The sequence below is a fragment of the Carettochelys insculpta genome, chromosome 13 (genome assembly GCF_033958435.1).
Source record: "Carettochelys insculpta isolate YL-2023 chromosome 13, ASM3395843v1, whole genome shotgun sequence".
Classification (NCBI taxonomy): domain Eukaryota; kingdom Metazoa; phylum Chordata; order Testudines; family Carettochelyidae; genus Carettochelys; species Carettochelys insculpta.
Genome location: NC_134149.1, coordinates 19,147,420 through 19,170,346, shown reverse-complemented (window position 1 = coordinate 19,170,346; position 22,927 = coordinate 19,147,420). Strand labels below are relative to the sequence as shown.

The window sequence follows — 22,927 nt, the reverse complement described above, 5'->3', positions numbered from 1 at the left end:
AAGTTTCTGTTCCAAACTCAGTGCTTCCTTTATTTATTAATGTAATTTTAGGCTAGTTTTACTACAGCTCACCCATGATCTGACCAGAAGATACTTAGGTTCTTGTCTCAACTTAGGCTACATTAGAGAACTCAGAAAGTTCAATGTCATAGCAGACCTTAAGGGTGTGTGGCAAGGATTCATATTGAGGAAAAGGTAAAATTTCAAGATCTTTATTAAAATGAATGAATATAACCAAATATATAAAACACACAGCCACAAAGAAGTAATACAATGCTCTGGTCCCTGTTGGGAACATTTTTGTTCTAAAAGTCTATTGAAACCAGCACACACTCTTACTGTTTGCTGCAGAGCTGGTGTGGGGGAGAGAGAACCAGCCTCATCCCTAGTACGATCAATGAATTTGATGGTCCAGGTTCCCCAGCTTGAGAACAGGTTTAAGTGTGGAGTAGCTAAACTATTCTGACAAAGCAGAGCTGACAGATTAATAGAAAATATAGAGAATGACCCCCCCTCTGCATGGTTGTTCACCCTTTAAAAGGGTCTTGGCCAGGCCCACCCATGTGGTGGGGGGACAAGGGGATAGTTGCACAAGGGCCTGGTGTTCTTTCAAAGGGGCCCAGAGCTCCAGCTGCTGCTACTTTGGCAATGGTGATGGCCTGAGCTCCATGCCCCTTTGAACTGCTGCTATAGCATCACTCCGTACAGCTGTGCATGGCAGGGGTGAGGGGCCCAGCACCGCCGTCCAGGCAGTGCTAAAGGCTGATTGCCCTAGGCCCTGCCCCTTCTACCCATGACCCCTATCCCTTCCAGTGGTGCAGAGCCAGACCCCCTCCCACCTTGCCCAGAGGCCCCCAGTGGCTGTTGGCCCCACTGATCCAAGCAATACCCCGAACATCCAGCTTTATTTCCTCACCAGGGAAAATCTTCATATGCACTTATTTTACAGGCTAATATATTATGACATGTTTATATGTATTAATATCAATTATCTCATCCCCAAAACCTTTTCCTTTGGCCTAAATCATGACCTCCATGTTGTGTGGTGTACCTTGTGGTTACTGGTCCATTTCAGATTAATGGTAAACACATTCAGTTCTCTATTCAGTTCTCCATTCAGAACCCCAAAGACAAAAGGGATAATAACCAGTAGGGCATTTATCTATGCCAGAGGTTACAAATACTTCTGCTAATTTGCTCTAATTTAGTCATACAGGATACAGGCCTGTAGGTTCCTTATTAGTGTAAAATATTATGAGTTATACTAGAATTCAGTATAAACAAATCCCCAGGAAAATAAGAATATAATCAATCAAACCCAGCAAAGAAAACACATTATGCAACATAGCAATCTAGAAACTAGCCTTGTGGACTACATGATTGAATGACTTCTGAAGTATCTTTTTAATGAAATATTTTTTTTCTCATTTGTTCCAGAGGACTCACTTTTCTCTGTCAGCAGTAAAATCACCGGGAAATCCTGTGAATACAATGGCACTACCTACCACCATGGGGAAATGTTTGTGGCAGAAGGGCTTTTTCAGCACAGACAGCCCAACCAGTGCGCACAGTGCAGCTGCTCAGTAAGTAATGATTTGATTGAACATGGCTGTATCTCTGCTAGATGCTCTTTGCTGGGAGACTAGCTTATTGAACCTTAACTAACATACAATAGAACTGCAGCAGTGGAGGCTGCAAATCAGTAGCAAAACCATGATACATAAAAGCGTACTCAGAGCCAATATGCAGCACCAAGTAAATGCCATTCTGCTTCCTACTCCAAAGACATTAAACAAAATCTAGCATGCTCTGAATACTTTATATATGAGCCCACACTCAACACACTCAAAGTAGTTAGATGGCTGGTAGAATTTTGCTAATTGGAATATGTATAATTTTCTGTCAACCTGACTGAGGAAAGTTTAACACTGGCTCTCTAAAAGAGGCCAGAACTATTCTGAATTAGTAAAGGTTCTCATAAGCAACCTTTCAGAGCTTGTGAGAGCCTGTTCAGAGCCACTCTATGACATGGAGCAACAGTTTCAATCTCTCTACCTCTTCCTGGACAAACTTGTGGCCCCTTCATTCAATCAATCACCACCACACTTTGCATTCCGGACCCATCTCAGTAGCCATCTGACCCACAAGCTCAACTACTGAATGGACTTGGAGATGACATGACTGGGCATTGCCCATGTTCTCTCTAATGTTTCCTATCCATGGATGGAACACATTTCATGTGCACCAAGGCATGAGTGGATACGTACCACCAATAGAAACACCAGCTGCTAACTGTGGCGCTTGGCTAATCAGCGGGGCAGCACGTGACTCTCTCCTGGGCAGCCGCTCAAGTGCTCGGCTTACTAGGAACGCTGGTCAATGCTAAATGCAGTCACTCCCGGTCAAGAGGGAACACTTTGGTGGGGCAGTGAGTAGGGAGGTTGCATTAGGTAATGCCTATGTGAGCATTGTCTTGGGGATTGAGTCTTCTGGTATGTTAGGCACATGTCCTGAGCACTGTACTATCTGTATAAATGTAAATTTGTAACACCAGCGGGGCCAAAAGCCACTGCAGGAAAGGTGGGAAGAGGACCCAGCTCCCTGTCCCCAGAAGGTGTGGGGCCAGGGGTGGGAGGGGCAGGGCTTAGAGCAGTCAGCCTTGGCCCCCCCACACTCTCTCAGAACTAGGAGCGAGCAGCGGCACAGCTCTACCACATTTCAAAGGGTCCTGAGCTCCGACTGATACTGCTGCTACTTTGGCAGTGGTTGGTGCTCCAGGCCCCTTTGAAATGCCAGACCCGGGGCAGCTGCCTCCTCTCCACTATCCTACAGTTGGGCCTGTGTAGCACCATATGAATCAAAGCAGAGACCACTTCTTCATCATCTTTGTTTTTTATCGCAGGAGGGGAACGTGTATTGTGGCCTGAAGACTTGCCCTAAATTAACATGCTCTTTCCCGGTGTCTGTTCCAGAGTCCTGTTGCCTGGTTTGCAGAGGTAAAATCTGCTACATAAGCAAAAGGGTATTGTCTTGCAAGCATGCCACTTTCACGCCTTGCAAAGGAAGCTTGGAAATTAACATTGTATTTCAGCACATGTATCACGGCTTTGGTTTGTTTTCCTAAATTGAAATGAGCAATTAATACAGTAGAAGCTACCTTAGGATAATGATAATGGATAAAGGATAGGATAATGAGGTCAAACAAGGCTGCAATGTATTAAAATATCTGCCACCTCTCTGGTAAATGAGCTTTAGAATATGAATATGTATGTGTCCTGCCAGTGCCCAGATTTGGTCTTGCCATTAAAAGAACAAGATAACTTGAGTTTTAGGATACGATCAGTTGCCCCCCGAAATAATTAAAGTTCCAGTCTGCATGCAGGTACCTCTGGCATTTTATTAGCAAGTCTTTGCTAGATCCAAAACCAGTCCCACATAAACACAGGGAACTTAATTCTAGAGAAGGTCAGACCCCTAGATCTGGGCCTCTGAATTTTGCAGATGAGGTCTTCTTTATAATTGTGTCTTACCTGCCTGTTTATACTGGGGCTTCTATGTCATCCGCTTCTGGAATACCTAAACACTTTGGAACAGGTTTTTAAATGTGCATACCTGCCTAAAGAATCCAATTATTACTTAATGGGACTTTCAAAAGTGCCTACCTGCCTAATTCCTATTAAAATCAATTGGAGGTAAGCACATAGGCATTTTGAAAATCCACCTAGGTTCCAATCTATGTCCTTAGGAACCTACATATCTAAATATCGGACCCTTAGAGCTCACTAGTGTTACTTGCAAATCTAAGGAGCATTTGTATTATTTGCAATATAGTACATTTGTGTCTACAGTACTCAACACTGCGCCAATGAATAGTGAGGGGCTCATATCGGTCTAAGGACCTTACAATCTACAGCCAAGAAGAGAAAGAAGGGAAACTGAGGCACAGGGAGGCGCCCACAGCAGGTCATTCAGGGTCAACTTAGTCACAAAATCCAGGTTTCCCAAGTTCCATTTCAGTCCCCTATGCAGTATCCCAGGCTGATTCCTATTATATTTTTAGCAACTAAATGTAGAAACATTTTATGAGGCAACTTGGCTTTGAAGCTTTCTGCACTCAGGCAGGCAAAGGTGAGGGTCCCTGTCTGCTGGCATGTGATCTCACAAATTACATTTAACAGTCAATACTTTGACTGTGCAATAAAATAAACATTAGCGAATCATCTGGCTCCTGGTCTCTGTTTCCTGATAGCTATTTTTAGTTTCCTGGGATGGTAGCACATAATTTTACTTTATATGGTGACTTGGATTTGAAAGTGACCAGTTCTAATCACAAAAATCAAACTGAATTTCAAAGCATGAAACATCATGCCTTGAAGCGGTGTGCTATGAGGGCACTAGGAAACAGTCAGCTACCTAAAACAGGAGAGGACAGTCACTAAAAAGGAAAAAAAGCTAATCAGAAGTAGGAAATTCAGGACAAGATGTGGGAGGTAGGACAGGTTACGCAGAAAAGCAGATTCAGAGCCTACAATGACCTTGAAAATGCTCTCTTAGTTTGCATCATGGCTTTTAAAATGCTTCATTGTTTATAATACTTTCTCAAAAGTAACATTTCCTTTCCCACTAACCTTGCCCTTTTCATTCTGGCACATGCTGATTTATCCTTCCCCTGCAATTCTTATGAAGCACAAGCCTAAGCAATTTGTTTGCATGAAGATATATGAGCACAGCCTTACGGAGAGGGAACTACTGGTTAATTTCTACTTCCTGTAAGGACAGAAGAAGATTAGTAATTTATGAACAGAACCACTGAAAAGCCCTCTGTGTTTTCAAATTAGCCCTCTTCCTACTGACTAGAAATGGCTCCAAGCCATAAAATCCAGATCTTGATTTAGGGGTACATATTGCTACATTGAGTTCTGTGGTGCAGAGTGGGGTACGACAAAGCTCACATTACATTACACATATACTAAAAGACAGATCTAAACAAAAAGGCTTGGGGCTATACAATCCCAAACCATAATCCATAACCCTCTCACCCACTCTTGTAAGTCATCCTTACCTGGTTTTGAACTATTAAATAACAGTCTAAGCATTTTTGTTTGGGTGCCACAGCCTCCCCTCACACAGAACAGATTCCATTCCTTCACTGTTCCCCTCAGCACTACTGAGCAGTGCACACCAGTGTGTAGAAGTTTACGTTTCTAAAGCTGTCTTTACAAAGACTGTAATGGAAGCTGAGATTTCTTTGTTTATATTTCTCAATTCCCCCAGATCATTGTGTTGGGTATTGTGGGACCAAAGACTTGCTCCGAAGCTCCTCTACTTGCTTCATGAAAGCATTTCAATTCCTCCTACGTCACAATGCACAAATGGCAAGTGCCTCAGCCAGGGATGCCAGAGCAGGGAGGCCATGTCTCTATCATTTTTAAATGATGGGGGGGCTATGCCTGCCCATTTTTACCTGCCTTAGTGGCAAGCAATGGGAGGGGGGGAACAAATGTCAGGCAGGGCCTCAGGGGGAAGATACAGCGCAGGGGCAGAGCTTGAGGTGGTTTTGTGGGAGGTGCCAAATTGGGAGTGAGGTTGTGGTTTGGCCAACACTGCCCCCTCCCATATGGAGGGAGCTTCCAGAGCTCCTGGCCTCAGCTAATATTTGATTCCACATTCTTCTAACACACATCAACTCCTCCTTTTAGTGTTTATTGCTTTCTTATGTGCATGCTCAGAGACATGTGCCCTGTCCTGGAGATAGAGATGCCTACCTACACTCCTCCTCCTGGCTGACTGTCTAGGTCCAGGGTTTTCAACTTTTTTTCATTTACAACCCCTGAAAGACATCAAATGGGGGTGAGGATCCCTTTGAAAATCTTCATCTGTGGGCCCCAGGTGTCTGCAGACCACAGATGAAAAGCACCAGTGTATGCAACAATGGAGCCAAACATGTCAGGATTGATGGGTATAGGTACAGGAATCCACTGACTGACATTACAGCTGATCCTTCTAGGTCTGTTCCTATACAATTTTACATATGATACCACACATGGCTGCCTCCTGCCTCTCTGTCCAGGGAGCAAAGCATTAAGAGTGGCCATTGCTTTTATTTTTTATAATTTCAGTGGCAGAGAGTTGGATTTTTTTTAAAAAAGAACCTAATTGGTTTACAATTAATGTCCAGGAAATAAACTGAGTTACCCAGTTTTGCGAGCTGGCCAATAGGCAAGGTAAAGGAAAAACCCTTAAGGACACTGCAACATGAAAACATACTTTGTTCTTTATATGATACATATAGTTTAGTATTGACTGAGATAATACTTTGTAGCAGACTAGGAAAATGTCACATAGATTGTAAGCTTTTTTTATACAGGGCCTGTCTTTTTGTTCCATGATGAATTCTTTACTCAGGATGGGAGTTTCTTGGAGCTACTATGACACATACAATAACTATATTTTGCAAAAATAGTGGTGTCTTAATAACAAGTGATCTTACTACAATTCAGCTTCAATCTTTAGTCTCATTGAGCCATACAGAATTCTCACAGGCATTTCTAAGCCATTGCACAATTTCTCCCAAAACTGATTGCTTTATTTCACCTGCAGGAGATGGAGAATTATCCTGGGAACATTCTGATGGGGATATCTTCCGACAACCAGCCAACAGAGAAGCTGTAAGTGTGCCTTGTATGATCAGAAACCCGAGTTCATGCTAAGTCATGTACACACAAGTAAAAAGGATGACTAATTTTTAACTATTCACCAGTTCTGCCTTGGCATGGGAATACCTGGCAGAAAAATTCATACTAGCAACAATATGTCTCCCAAGGAAGCTTACTCTGTATGCCTTTAGCTCTTTGTACCCAAAGTCTGTGATGATCGTGAAGAAATGATCTTGTGGTAGATTACAGCTCCATCTTCCTGGCCAGGTCCTGACTGGAGTGTCTCCCTAACCAGCAGCTTGCATGGGATACTCTGCTATCAATGCAATATACTATCTGTCAGCTATCTGAGCTTAAAGGTGACTCTGTGGAGTCAGGGGCTTTACAGCATGAGCAATTAGTCTCCTGCGGGCAGAATGGGCATGTCGTATTCAAAGAGTAATTTGTTTTCAGTTTCCTAGATAGTGTTTTGTCATACCTGCTGTTTTTATAATCCCTCTTCTCCACTTTGCTATCCCTTCTCCTCTTTCACTCTTCTTTTATTCTGCTTTTCTCTCTGAAATCATTTCGGGTTCATAGAGTGTTGCAATGGCAGCCCACAACCAGAAAATGTCTAACATCGCCCACAAAGATTTTTAGAAAAAAATCCCATGTCCTTTGTTAAACAAAGCCAGCACCAGAGGAAAGGGAAATGCTGTTTATTTAATGCGGTTCACAGTGTATTTTGTTGCCAGACAAAAATTCTATAGTCATTTCAGCGGCCTCTGACTCAGCAAGAGCCAGTGACCCTTCACGTACAGCAATAAGAAAGTTATAAAATTCATCACTGCTAATATCAAGTAAGTACTTAGCAATGCACAGGCAGTATTGCATATGCTTAGGTGTTTGGATACTATTGTATCTGCCAGTATTCAGTAGTTACAATAGAACAAAATGATACATTATCAGATCAGATCCATTCACTGGGTCTAACTCTTCATTGCTCTGCACCTTGATTAGTCAGGTCACTAGCACTGCTACAGAATGAGTGCAGACCGCTACTCAACAAGAATGCCTATTGCATCCACCCTAGAAATAACTGCAGGAGGTGTAAGGCAAAGGAGAATCTACCCCTGTGGGTGCATTGTCACTAGGAGGCACGTGTGACTGACCCAGGTTGTCTCTGGGTCTTGTTATGGAAATTTTACTTATTCTCTTGCATTTTGTTGAGAGACAATGTGCACATCAGGTCTGATCCAAAGCCAATGGAAAGACTTCCATGGATTCCTTCAGATGCTGAATCAGGTGCTTGTGCTTGCCATATCTGAATAAATAATATCTCTGTTATGTAAGCATCACTTTAAAATAGTAATAACACATGCTTACTTTCCAGTTAGCATGTCTTCAGAATAAGAATTCACTATCTGGGGCTAGTTCAGTCTCTGCCTGTAAGATGATGATTAACCATCAATAACTGTCTGGCAGTATTGATTTTTAAAACAAAATTTGGAGAGAGCACGGGCAATTTTTAAGCATTTTGAGTGAAAAATATATACATGCCAGTGGTCTCTGATAAGTCTTTGGGTTACTCAAAATAACTTCCTTGTTTGTTACAATAGTAATTGTACAATCTTCAGTCATGCCTGTGGGTATTGTTGGAAAAAAGCACCCAAAATAACCATAGTGCTTTGTATTGAAAACACAGTCACTGCATAGGCTTTTTCACCTGCAGATCACGCAAGACTTCCCAGCTGGTGGCCTGAGAGCCAGATTCCAACAAAACACTGCTTGTCCTGAGCAACAGTGGTTGAATCTGGCCTTCTGAGTGCCTGTGGCTTTGGCAGCTACAGTGAAATGAGAAGCAAGAGAATAGGCAGCACTTGGTCAGTCTGCATATTAGATGATACTTAGTCTATATTCTGGGATGCTGTAAGAAGTAGTTTGGATGCAGAAGATTATAATGCTTTGCGTCAAATACCTACAGCTTAATCCGAGTTAATCTCAAGCACCTGCCGGAGTCTTTCTGGCATGAAAGAAGCAAATCTTGAGATTTAGCACTTCACTGACATCAGGGGCAAAACTCATGTTGACTGCAGAGAGAGCCTTAATGCAGGAAGTTTCCCCAATACTCACACATGAAGTTCAGCTCTCCAATTGCTTCACTTGAATGAAACACTGACTTTCCTTTTCCTTCTGTCTCCGCACAGAGGCATTCATACCATCGCTCCCATTACGATCTGCCACCCAGCTCTACAAGACAGGTGGTCAACAATCCACGATTTTCCAGTGGCAGGAGTAATCGTGGAGTCCTGTCTGACCCTCAACAAGCCTCAGGAACTATAGTCCAGATCGTCATCAACAACAAGCACAGGCACGGTCGAGGTAAGAAGTCCTTTGGGCAAGACTGCTTGGAGTCAGGTCTCAGCTATTTATAGCTCTCATAGAATTCTTCCTACCTAAAGCAGAGCCTTGCAAATTCACACTCACCAAAGGCAGATCATTTGCAAATGACTGAATCCTGCAAGTCAGAAAGTCAAAATACAGTAAGAGAGCGAAGATATAATACCAGGAATGTTATTTTGGCTGGGGGGGGCGGGCAATTGTGTCTGAGTGAATAATGGCAGCTGCATTTGCCCTCACGTAAGTCATGCACTATCATATTGTTTTCTGAAGCACTCTCTGAAGCTATGTTCCATGGATCTGTATAAAGACAACATTATTCTGTTGGGACTCGGAAGGTGAGCAGCTGACACCACTGCTGATGCCTGTGGGTCTGCTGCCAAATTCACACATCCGTTGGTCTAGCATCCAGAACATGGAAAAATATGCTTTTGGTTATTTTCTTCATGCTTTCTCCTATTTGGGAACTCTTGTGAATGCAAGTGGCATGTGTTTAAGCTACCCTTGCAGAAGATATCCCATCGTGGAGGGAAAAGGGACTTACCCCCATTACATGTGTGTTGAACAAAGCTGTTATCTAGTGTGCAGACCAGCAGTTCCACACCTCCTGCATTTAACTTTTATTCTATTTTCCAGTGATTAATACGGTACTCCATATCAAAGATACAAGTAAAACTAAGCACTGAGAGCAAGAGGCATTCCAGTAACATAACATAATATGGCTTTAAAGCCTGTGAGAGGCATACAGGTCTTATTAGAGTATGGGAACATTCGGCCCTCAAGCTCATATGGAAAACCTTTATACAAGCATGACTAAGCCTTGTTCCTCAAGGATTATACTAAGAAAAAAGAGGGAGGGGAGGTGACCAAATCCCCAATTTAAAAGAGGCATCAGATTTTATGTCCAGGCAAAAAGGCACGATACTGCAAGGTGCTGAGTGCACTCAGTTCTCACCCATTTCAACAGAGCAACTTGTGTAGAAGGGAGATACTATTTAAGTTAATAAGAGTCCGCAGGATGAGACCCAAATAGTAATAAAAGAATTAGCTATGGAATAGCAACTATACACAAAACTCAGAGTAGCGTAGACTCAGAAGTGTCCCACAAAGAGTTAAAAGCCTTTGCGTAGGGGCCAACTAATCTTTTAAGGTATTAACTAACAGAAGGAATGTTGGCCGTGGGATCTTTATTATCCACCTGAACAATCATGAAAATGCATTCAGATCATGCCAGTGTTTTATGCTGAACGAAGGAGCAGGAATCTCTCTGCTCAGTGTAATCTCTGACATCCAGTTCACACATGAAGACATCATCAAAGCAATTTCTAAACTGATTTGTGTCAGCAAAGAAAAAGCAAACAAATGAACAGCACGTTTCTCTGGCAGTTTAGTACCAGTGGTAATATTAGGAGCTTGCTGCCCAGAGAGCACCTAAGAGGTCTCTGTAACAGAAATCAGAATGCTGACTGTCCCCTTTCTTTTGTTCCACGTGTTTTATTAATTAAAGCGCAAGCTTTCTGAAACACATGTTAAAATGCAACAATAAACAAAATAGTTATACTGACATGTAGATTTTATTCCATTATCATTACACAGATACAGAATTACATTTCTATGCAGACAGTGGTTGAAGGAGATCATTTGGCTGCTAGGGTTCCATTTTCACAGTGGGTGCCAACTTCTTCTGTCACTTGGACTAATTAGTTAACCCTTTTGGGCCCCAGTTTATTCATCTGCAGAATTTGGTTAATGTATCTGTAGTCAACATATTGGTACAGCACAGTACAACCTACAGTACAGACCAGTTGTGAAGTTTAATTTATGTTAGTATGACTTTGGGGCTATCTGGCAGAAAAATTATAAACATTAGTGTTTTTACAATTTTAAAGCATGTAAGGATGTTAATTATAACAAAAGAGTAACTAATCCTGTTTTATGTAATATTCCTTTTTTTTTTCTCATTTTGTTAGAAATATACATATCTGATAGACCTGGAAGGGACCATGAGAGGTCACTGAGTGCAGTCCCCTATCTGTGGGAGGACCAAGTACCATCCTAACAGATTTTTAAAAAAAAACCTATTTGCCCCAGACTGAAATGGCCCCGTCAAAGACTGAACTCACAACCCTGGGTTTACAAACCACTGAGCGATCCTTCTCCCTAGTTCTTTGTCCCACACCAATATTCTTTGTATATAGAGAAAACTTCCTTTGTTTCTGAGAGGAAAACACTTTTCCCTTCTAAAATGAAAACAGCTCTTCAGAAAGATTTTTAAATGTAATAAATTATTAACCCAAATGATGGTATAACCCCCATGAAAGACAATACATTACGAAGAACACCCACCATAAATCTTGGTAACTTATAAAACATAAGCCAGTTGCTCACATCTGTTACCAATTAGATGTAAATTTAAGATTACAGATAAAAATTAAATTGCTTTTGAAAGTTACAGGCAAAAGAGGAACATATTTTACAAATAAAAGCATTAATAAAAATGATGACATATTAGAAGAATTGGAAATATTTATAGCGTATCCAAGCTTGATTTTAATTGCTTTTTGAAATCAACAGCGCCCTCTCTTTCACCTCTTTTGGTTTGCTTGTATTTTTTCAGTGTCCTTATGCAATACTAAAAGAAGCTAGGTTTATATGATAAATTCAGCCTTAGTGCAACCTGGCATTATTTCCATCACCTTCAGTGTGAACTGAGTCTGATTTTGCCAGCTGTTAATTTTCACAGTGTCTTTTCACTTGCTGAACTTCCTTTGCCTTGCGGGGTGTAGTGAGGATAGAACCATTAAAGATAGTGAGGTATTCAGATACTAGTCCAATGGGTGCCCATAGGGACGTTACAATCTCATCTACAGCCTTTAATATGAAAGCCTCTGCATCTGACGAAGTGGGTCTTTGCCCACAAAAGCTTATGCTCCAAAATATCTGTTAGTCTATACAGTGCCACAGGACTTCTTGTTGTTCTTTTTGTTTTTGTTTTTGATATTACAAATAAATTACAAGTCTATAAACACTCAATGAAAAAAGAGGGAAATGATCGAATTCCATTTTCTAAACATCTCCTGCTTTGCTCTTTCCATGTCTGAAAGTGGGGAGTGCCTCTGGAAAGTAGCAAAGCGCTCAGGTAGCAACAACTCACCATGCTGCTAGCAAGGATGTCCTTGAATAAACAGTGTTGAACCATTGCGCAATTGGTTCAGTAGGAAATGCCCCGATGCTGGGAACTAGAATATTGGTCTGGTTGCAGGCTGAAGCTCTGGGGAAGAAGCCACTTTAGACTGGAAGAGTGGGGTCTGCATGAGGAGCTAAAATCATCAAAGCCAACTGGTCTCCCAAAAAAAGGGCATCGACTGAAAGGGAGTAGTCAGATCTTGTGCTCCATCTCACTCACTGAAATACCAGGGCAAACTCATGGATAAGTGTGGCCAGAATTTAGATCAAATTGCAAATTAAAATCCAGTTACCTTTGACGTAAATGACTAGGCTTATCAATGGGAGAAGGATTGGGCCATAAATCACTAGTGAAAACATACTTCCAAGAAGAGGTGTGTACTTTGGTCATGTTGGAATCTTAGACATGAATGAAATATTGCCTCAAACCAATGTGCAGGCACTAAGTCAGAGGTTTTAGTTCAATGATGGACTTATTGTGGCCTTAACATACAATATACCCTTCTTAGGCTGCTGCTACACTACCATTCTCCCATCAGAGGGGGCATGGTAATGAGGCAATTTGAAGCAGGCTAATGAGGTGCTAACGTGCATATTCAACACCTCATCGGCATAATGGCAGCCACATGAACAGACTTCGAATTGCAGATTGACAGTGAAGATGTGGGCAGCTTCGAAATAAGCACCCCACTTTGACATTCCCTTACGCCCACAGAACTAGATTGGAGTAAAGGAATGTCAAAGTGCTGCGCTTATTTCAAAGCTGCCCCCATCTTCACTGTCAATCTGCAATTCTAAGTCTGTTTGCGTGGCTGCCATTATGCTAATGAGGTGCTGAATATGCATGTTAGTGCCTCATTAGACTGCTTCGAATTGCATCATTACCATGCCCCATCTGATGGGAGAATGGTAGTGTAGCAGCAGCCTTAGATATCATTTTCTTCTTCTTTCCTGTTCTGTTATAGTCTGTGTTTCAAATGGAAAAACGTACTCACATGGTGAATCATGGCATCCGTATCTTCGGGCCTTTGGAATCGTAGAGTGTGTGTTGTGTACCTGCAACATCACCAAACAAGAATGTAAGAAAATTCATTGTCCGGATCAATACCCCTGCAAATACCCTCAGAAAATAGAAGGAAAATGCTGTAAAGTCTGTCCAGGTAAAACAAAGAATGGAACACAGACTGCCTTTTTGCTTTGGGTTTTAAGCGGGGGAAGAGGAGGGTTGGTCACGGCGACACTAAATGACATATGCAACCTTGTATCTGTTGCTGTTTTTGTCTGTAGGGAATCTGGGCAAGAGACTAGACCTAGCACTGAATCTTCCAAGCCCATATCCTTCATTTTATTTCTACAGCAGAGCACACCAAGAATGGGCGAATATTTGGATCTCTCTCTTTTCTCTCTAGCATTAGTAAGACTTCTGGGCTACATCTACACGTGCACCCAACTTCGAAATAGCTTATTTCGATGTTGCAACATCGAAATAGGCTATTTCGATGAATAACGTCTACACGTCCTCCAGGGCTGGCAACGTCGATGTTCAACTTCGACGTTGCTCAGCCCAACATCGAAATAGGCACAGCGAGGGAACGTCTACACGCCAAAGTAGCACACATCGAAATAAGGGAGCCAGGCACAGCTGCAGACAGGGTCACGGGGCGGACTCAACAGCAAGTCGCTCCCTTAAAGGGCCCCTCCCAGACACACTTTCATTAAACAGTGCAAGATACACAGAGCCAACAACTAGTTGCAGACCCTGTATATGCAGCACGGACCCCCAGCTGCAGCAGCAGCAGCCAGAAGCCCTGGGCTAAGGGCTGCTGCCCACGGTGACCACAGAGCCCCGCAAGGGCTGGAGAGAGAGTATCTCTCAACCCCCCAGCTGATGGCCGCCATGGAGGACCCCGCTATTTCGATGTTGCGGGACGCGGATGGTCTACACGTCCCTACTTCGATGTTGAACGTCGAAGTAGGGCGCTATTCCCATCCCCTCATGGGGTTAGCGACTTCGACGTCTCGCCGCCTAACGTCGATTTCAACTTCGAAATAGCGCCCGACGCGTGTAGACGTGACGGGCGCTGTTTCGAAGTTAGTGCCGCTACTTCGAAGTAGCGTGCACGTGTAGACGCAGCTCTGGATAGCTATTTCAGAAGAGACTGTATCTCCCCCTTCCCAACTAGAAATTCCTTATCTCCCAGACAATAATTTAAGGAGCTTCTCTCATTCGTTCCCATTTTAAATCATCTTAGAGCTTTCCATTTGTTTTCTAGCTGAGGATATTGATGCTACTATAAAAAGGCTTTTGTTTTCCAAAACATAACACTAAGATTTTGGTCCTAAAGGCCAGATTTACACAACATTCCCCTTTTGGAAGAGACATGCAAATGAGGGAGATCAAAAATGCAAATGAAGCACTGATTTACAAATCTTATTCTCCAGGTACATAATCTCACGCAAAAGTTCTCCTGGAAGAGACTTTTCCAAAGGCAAAAACAGCCATGTAAACAGGGTTCCTTCAGAAAAAAACCCATTTTCGAAAGAACCCTTCTTCCTGAAACAAATGAGGAAGACGAGATCTTTTGAAAACTTTTTTTCCTGAAGGAACCCTGTCTACATGGCTGTTTTTGCTTTTGGAAAAGTCTCTTCCTGAAGCACGATCACACAAGATTATGCAAATGAAGCACGAGATTTGTAAATCAGTGCTTCATTTGCATTTTTGATCTCCCTCATTTGCATTCCTCCTTCAAAAGGGGAATGCTGTGTAGATGTGGCCAAAGTTATTTGTGCCAATAATGGAACTGGCTCTATAGAATAAACACTAATGATATATAAACTTATCCTAGTAAGAAAATCTAATCTCTTGACTAGCTTGTTGTAGTGTATTAGTAAAAGCGTGTAAAACAAACTGCTATTTGGAAATCTGCTAACCCCACTAAGATGCTTTGCCAGGTGCCTAACTCTGATCTGTACCTTTAAAAATTTCCCACAACATACTTAGCCCACTTTTTATGTTTAGTTCTGCGATGCACTGGCAGAAATGCTTTAAGAGAATGAGTGTCAGAGCCACATTCATAAATCACTCACAAGGCATCAGCTAGCTGTGCTTATTAAAAGCCAGCTTTGTTCAGCACCCAAGGGCTGTGTCTAGACTAGCCCCCAACTTCTAAGGGGGCATGGTAATTAGGGTGTCGGGAGATTGCTAATGAAGTGTTGCGGTGCATATGCAGCAGTTCATTAGGCTAAATCTCCCCCACAGCAACTTCGAAGTAGGAAACTTCGAAGTGCCAGCTTGCATGTAGCTGCAGGTCAGGGGCAGGTACTTTCAAGTGCCCATGCTACATCACAGTCCCTTTACTCTTCAAAATTTTTGTAAAATGGGGGATGATACCTCTCTACTTCATAGGGGTGTTGTGAAGCTTAATTCAATTAATCAGTAAAGAAGTGAGACCCTGATGTGTTTAGTAGCCACTACTCATCTTGAAGTCAATAGGAGGAGAGGGCATTCAGAAAAATCCAACTAAGAACCTTGGATGGAAAGTGGAATAGAAGTAAAGAATGTGTTATCTAAATTTCAGATCAGTCTGTGACTCCCCAATTCACTCATAGCTATCAAAAAAACAGAATCTTTTCCCAAAGTCTGTGACTTGGGTCTGTTATGATAAAACATACTAAATAAAAACCCAAATTCTTTGATTATTACCAGATCTGAGCATTATAAAAGGAGAACAAAACAGAATTTCACTACATGGCCTGGACTCAGCTGGAGAAGGACTTGAAAGACCACTTCAGAGGAATTCTCTACAATTAAGCTAAACTTCTTGGGCAGCCTGAGTCTAGTAAGTTTGGAGGAACATTATTAAAGCTGTATCATGTTTTGATTACAGAAGAGATGCCAAGTCAGAGGTTTGACAGCAAAGATTACTTTTGTGGCGAAGAGTTGCTTCCTGTCTATGAATCTATTTTCACGGAGGATGGAGAAACCATTAGAAAAATTGCAGTGGAAACTGAAAAGCCACCTCAAATAGAAATACACGTGTGGACAATTAGGAAAGGTAAGCAGATCAAGTTCTCTCTATTTCTTTATAGAACCTCGGGAAAGAGTCACAAATTCTTCCGATTTGGGACTTTACAGCTGGCCCTACTCTTTACGATCAGGTATTTGGTGCACTTCCCTGACAGCAGAGAGAAAACTCTAGTCAGCCTACTACAAAAGCACAAATTATTCATGCTTGTGCCAAACTCTGTTGTTGTTAGCATTATGGGCTCCATTACAAGTGGTTGAGTAGTTTTGATCAAAAAAGGGCAGTAACACACTGTAGTCCAGCAATGGACAAACACCAATCGTGAGAGGGCCACATGAGTGACTCCCCATCAGTCAAGAGTGAGAGAGAATGAGAGATCATGGGGCATCATGGGAGATACAACCCAACCAGTGGGCCTGACCTGTTAAGGGGAACAGGAGCACACAGCTCCGACATAAGGGCAGTGTCTACACTAGCCAAAAACTTCGAAATGGCCATGTAAATGGCCATTTTGAAGTTTACTAATGAAGCACTGAAATACATATTCAGTGTCTCATTAGCATGCGGGCGGCCACGGCACTTCAAAATTGACATGGCTCGCCCAGACGGGGCTCCTTTTTGAAAGGACCCTGGCTACTTCGAAGTCCCCTTATTCCCATCTGCTCATAGGAATAAGGGGACTTCGAAGTAGCCAAGGTCCTTTTGAAAAGGAGCCCCGTCTGGATGAGCCGTGTGGCAGCGAGCCGTGTCAATTTCGAAGCGCCGTGGCCGCCCACATGCTATTGAAGCGCTGAATATGTATTTCAGCGCTTCATTAGTAAACTTCGAAATGGCCATTTGCATGGCCATTTTGAAGTTTTTGGCTAGTGTAGACATAGCCTACAAGTCCCATGAAGCACCATCAGCATAGACACTGGAACTAAGGGTGCTGCCACATCTCCTGTCTTGGAGGAGTTTCCATCATATTCAGGGCTTATAGTACAACGGCTCTCAGCGCCTGCACTGTATAAATTGTTCTAGCAACCTGACTCTAGCAGTGCTGCAGAAACAAAATTCTTCAGGTTTTGACCAAAATACTTTGGATTTTGATTTTTCACTGAAAAATCTTTCCTGTGAAAGGGAAAAGAGTCATCAATATGACCAGTTCTATCCTAAACCCGGAGCACAGACTTCTCATCCTTTCAGGCCAGTTCCTTAAATCACCCAAACTACTGAATATCGGAAGGGTTTACATACTTGTGCCCCTTTAGATGATCAGTGTTTTCTGTACTGTGAATGAATAAAGCCTGAGCTTTTACTTCAGCTTATTGTGTAGTCTCTTCCATCTAACAGATCTAGAAGCTGGATCTCAAGCAAATGCCAAATATCCCTGTAATTCATGGATTTTTAGTTGTCTGAACTTGTGTAATGTTGCTATGCAATACAAGCGTGTATTTGTTTCACTACATATCCTAAAAAATGTATAATCACTGAGGAGGTTGCATTTCCAAGTAGGCAAACTGATTCCTTACTGAAAGAAAAACAAAACTTAAGGAACCTTTGGAAAGAATGGAGCTTCTCAATGAACATTATTTTAGTTTACTTAAACATACAAGTGGGGATCCAAAAGGAGAAGTGCCAAAAATTGTGGTGTAAATAGCTCTGTTACTCGTTATATAAAGAGAGGCAATGTTATTCTTCTGTTCACCTTTTACAGCCACCTCTTTCCCCTATGAATTTTTTCGGCTATCTTCTCAAAGGCCGTTTACATGAAGGCATTTATTAAGTGATGACACTCCATCTCAGAATGCCTTAGTCCCCATGCTAAATATTAAAGTAGCTTTACCATCACGTGTTAGTCCTCTCTCTCTCTCTCTCTCTGTAGCTTACTTTCATTAGCTGGAACTGTTGTCACACAGAGGAAGCAAATAGGCCCATGCAGAAGTCAAGGCTTTTTGATTCTACCACTGATGCATGCAATGTGACACCTCCACACCCCAACACCAATTATTCAGCCTTTTTGTACTTCACTTTACCAAATCTGTAAAAGGAGGCTATAGATTTATTTAGATGACTGGGGCTTTGCTAGGCTTATTTGCAAATTGCTTTCAGGCCATCAGTATCAACTCAACAGTTTTAGTCTCTACCTTTTTTAAAAATTGACCTTCATAAACTGTTGAGATCATATCAAAGGGCAAACTGCATTTACAGTTACACAGACTGTCATATATGAACAACCCTCTAAAGGGCTGGTGATGAATATGGGGTACTACTGGCCTATCCCCCAAGTAAGACACAAACACTTCTGTGGTTTGGCAGCAGCATTTCCTGCTGGCTGGCTGCAGTTAGGCAAAAGACAATGTCCAATGTCAATATGCCAAACTGCTTTTCTCCAAGGCATTGGGATTTTGGCCTCGCTCTGACTCTCTCATTCATGCCAGGAGGGCTGAGCCTATGTGGGCAAAGAGGGAACCAGCTCTCTGTTCTTGGTGAGTCCACCATTATAAAATCAGGAAAAAAAATATTGATGGAGCACATGGAATCAGTTAAAACGTTATTGGTAAAGATGATCTCACAATGGGGATCAACGGACCAATAATACTGCACCCCTCACAGGAAGACACTAGGCTTAGAGCAGAAGAGTTTGTCCCAACTAACTGCTCTTACTGCTTTTCTGCAGGGATTCTACGTCACTTCCACTCAGAAAAGATCTCCAAAAGTGAATTTGAAGAACTGCCCTACTTCAAGCAAATAACAAGGACAACGCTGAGTAAGTAAAAGTCTTAACTCTTCAGGCTCCTCTTTTCTATATAACTTCAGCCTTGAAACATGGCTTGCATTTCTCCTCCAACTGAAAAATATGTGCTATTTTCCCACCAACATCTGGAATCAATAATATGAGAGTATCAAATAAAATAATCAGAAAGCAACATGTGATTAGAGGGTTATTTTCACATCAGTCATGTTTGAAAGATGGGTTTCTGAAATTGCTAGTAACACCTTGGGTTATTAAAAACTGGTTTAAAAAAGTCAGATTCACATTTCACAACTATTTCAATTTAGATTTTGTATTTCACCCAGCTTGGGCTACGAAACTTGACTTCTCAATTTCACTTGTTTATGGTCAGTTTTATGCTCCAGTTCATCTATATCAGAAAGCTGCTGTTCTGCTTGGACTTCCACTATTGCAGGGTAACAGTAGCTGTTGAAAGCAGGCCCACTGACGGGGCGGGGGCAAGGGGAGTAGTTACCCCCAGGCCCAGCGTTTCAAAGAGGCCCAGCGCTCCGTCTGCTGCTGCTACCAAAGTAGCATCCAGAGCTGCAAGCCCCTTTGAAATGCCATGTAGCGCTGTGCCACCACTCACATGTGGTTCTGATGAAGCAAAGGAGGGGGATAGGGCTGACGCTATAAGCCCTGCTCCTTCCATCCTTGGCCTCACCCTTTGTGGGGATGAGAAAGCCCCTGGGCCCAGAGCAGCTGGTTGAAAGAATTACTCTATAGACTATGCTGCAATTAGACACCAGTGTCTTCCCAGCTACAAACTAAAGATTTTTTCCCCTCATTTTTCCCAATGAGAATATAGTCCTTAATGTTCCTTTAATGTAGCTTTTTTCATGGAACGTATTAAGAGATTGAGATGTCTAAAATATTTTCCTATGGAAGGTTTGAAATTCCCCCTATCTGTTTGAATATGTTTGTCTGGCTAGGACTTTGACTCAAATACTCCCTGCACTCTGTCTTAAGTCAGTATCTCTGCTTTGTGTTTTTGTTTTCAGGCCAGTGGAAAATATTTAGTGAGGGAGAAACTCAGCTCAGCCAAATGTGTGAAAGCAGAGCGTGCCGGACTGAGCTGGAGGATTTGGTTAAGGTTTTGTACCTCGAAAAGTCTGAAAAGGGTCACTGTTAAAGGAGACAGCTATGGAGGGGAGAAAACAAGAAAACTTATGAAAACTTGGATCTGCAGCTGGCCTGCAGGCTTATTTTGCTTAAGTCAACAGTTGCCCTAAAACCCAAAACTATAATGCAGTAATTATTCACATCATGCACAGCAAACTTGCTGCTTTATGTGTAGTGGTCTGTGTCAACCATTTAAATATCTCCTCAAAAAGACTAGGAGGCTCTGTCTTACTGGTGGGGGAGGGAGAATGGAGACCGTAGTTTCTTGTAAAACTTGCATATCTTTACAAGTTAAAAAAGAAAACAGAACTTTTTTTTTAACTTGGCAAATTATTCAAACTAATGAAATGAAGGACACCTAATAACTGTGCAGGAGCTGTGGAGAACATTATTTCCTGTGCTGAGTTTATACCACTTCTGGTGTTGAAATGACTCATGTTTTTCTAGTAAGGGGAAAAAATACAAGTGATACAATACTTGTGTTTGAGCCATAAAATCCAGATTTAAATGAAACTCCCAACCAGCCCACTGCCTTTGGGATGACGCCTAGCAGTTGAACAAACTCTGAGAACATAAACAGATCAGAAAGTGTTAGTGGGAATTACTGCACATAGGCAGCAATTTGAGAAAACATTCAGCTTTAAGTGGTTTCACTTGGCTTCCATTATCCACTTCTCTACAAGAAATACAAACTGTCAGGTCCCTCATGCAGCCCCAATACTGCATTCTCATGGGCCCTGTTAACACATAGGCGCAGTCAATAAACTCCCTTTACAAAGTAACATAGCAGGAGAATGCAAGGTACTGGGTCATGTGTGAAAATTCCTATAGGGTTAAACTGAGGGTGATTAATAACTTCTTAAATGTCTTGTGATATCACTTAATTTATTAATGGTAATAGTTGCAATAACAGTGTTCTGATGGCCTTTCAAGTCAAAGCAGACCAATAAGCATAACTTCAAGGACAAATCCTTCCAATGGCAAAATAATGAGCACTTATCAAGCTACTTAGTGCAGTGCCAGCAAGACCATTATCTTCATGCAAAAGGAAATCTAAGGCACTCAGTTTGATTTGCAGTTCACAGATGAACTTTAGTGTCTGTCTGGTGTCTGCCTTCATAAAATAGTTCTGTTCTGATACACCAGGCCATTACTGTGAAAATATGCCTTTCTCTGAGGAAATCCTGCCACACCAGCTCAAGAAAGTCATCCTGGACGCCATCTTAGATTCACTCATGACAATCACCTGGCAGTGGTTGCTTTCCCTCCATTTTATATTCCACAAGCATCTGGGAACATTGTTGTTCAAATGCAGTAGGAAATTAATTTCTAAAGAAGTAGACTCACATCAGACACTTGGTCCTTAAGGGAGTCAGGCCCACTGAAGTAAGGCTAGGGAGGGCAGAAGGGAGGGCGCAAAGGGGGCAGTTGCCCCCAGACCCAGTGATTCAAAGGGGCCAGTGCTCCAGCCGTTGCCACTGCTACATTGGCAGTGACATCAGCTGGAGTTCTGGGCCCCTTTGAGCTGCAGTGGCAGTGCTGCTCCAGCTGCGCGCAGCTGTAAGGGAGCCGGTGGGGGACCCAGTGCTGTGGTCCAGGCGGCACTGAGAGCTGACTACTCTTGGCCCCACCTCTTCTGCTCTTGGCCCCACCCCTTCTGGGCTGCATAGGCTCCCCTCCAATCTTGCCCCAGGGAGCTGCTGCAGGGAGTGAAATAAATGACAGTAGCCAGAATTTGGAGATCCTCCCCTCCATGGGACTTTCCAAAACTTATGCTATTTGCTCTGCCCTGTATTTCCAGTGATAGCACTATAGGGCTGTGTCTACACGTGCCCCAAACTTCGAAATGGCCATGCAAATGGCCATTTCGAAGTTTACTAATGAAGCGCTGAAATGCATATTCAGCGCTTCATTAGCATGCGGACGGCAGCGGTGCTTCGAAATTGACGAGCCTTGCAGCCGCGCGGTGCGTCCAGACGGGGCTCCTTTTCGAAAGCACGCCACCTTCTTCGAAGTCCCCTTATTCCCATGAGCTCATGGGAATAAGGGGACTTCGAAGTAGGCGGGGCCCTTTCGAAAAGGAGCCCTGTCTGGACGCGCCGCGCGGCGGCAAGGCTCGTCAATTTCGAAGCACCGCTGCCGTCCGCATGCTAATGAAGCGCTGAATATGCATTTCAGCGCTTCATTAGTAAACTTCGAAATGGCCATTTGCATGGCCATTTCGAAGTTTGGGGCACGTGTAGACACAGCCTAGGTCTTCATCTGTGGTGTGCCTGTTAATAAAGAGGTTAGGTGGCGTGGTTGTTCACTGCTCAATGCTGGTGGCCCACCTCTGGCTCCAGCAGAAGAAATATTAAATCTTTTAGTAGGACTCTGTTCACAGGGGTAATTCTCTTTGTACCTTTCGCGAACAGCAACTGTGGTCCTAAGAGACAACCCCCTTTTACTGCTTTTTCGGTGATGCAGGATCCATCCCTGCCAGAGTTTCTAGCAATAGCCAGCAGGAGTGTATGGAAAGAGTCATCTGTACTAAGAACAAAGAGGGAATGAGAGGGGTCTGATGCACATGTGACAGGGCATAGTGGAAGGAGTTTTCAGGAACCATATTATACGTCAAAGCTCTCTAGTCCAGCACTCTCTGGTCTAGCAATACCCATGGTCCAGCATGATTTTAGTTAGCTGGAGGGCCACTTATGAGTGTGGCCAAGTTTCCAGAGATCCCATAAAGTTTGTTTACAGCCACGAGCTCTGACTCTCAGTGTTCTGTGTTCTTATTTAGCTCTAATTTACCTTTATATGTCTTC

General features: G+C 42.7%; 1 protein-coding gene across 3 annotated transcripts in view; it reads left to right on the top strand.

Moving 5' to 3' along the window:
- Positions 1–21,993, top strand: part of CHRDL1 (chordin like 1) — a 55,544-nt gene extending 33,551 nt beyond the window's left edge. For 2 of the 3 annotated variants that reach the window (XM_075007674.1, XM_075007673.1), the window contains exons 5-12: positions 1,438–1,583; positions 2,903–2,996; positions 6,601–6,668; positions 8,843–9,017; positions 13,187–13,381; positions 16,109–16,276; positions 18,906–18,995; positions 20,003–21,993. In XM_075007674.1, coding sequence (XP_074863775.1) covers positions 1,438–1,583; positions 2,903–2,996; positions 6,601–6,668; positions 8,843–9,017; positions 13,187–13,381; positions 16,109–16,276; positions 18,906–18,995; positions 20,003–20,133 — 1,067 coding nt within the window. In that variant the 3' untranslated portion in view covers positions 20,134–21,993. The remainder of the gene's footprint in view (positions 1–1,437; positions 1,584–2,902; positions 2,997–6,600; positions 6,669–8,842; positions 9,018–13,186; positions 13,382–16,108; positions 16,277–18,905; positions 18,996–20,002) is intronic. The other variant, XM_075007675.1, reaches the window with a different exon arrangement.
- Positions 21,994–22,927: the final 934 nt, after the last annotated feature.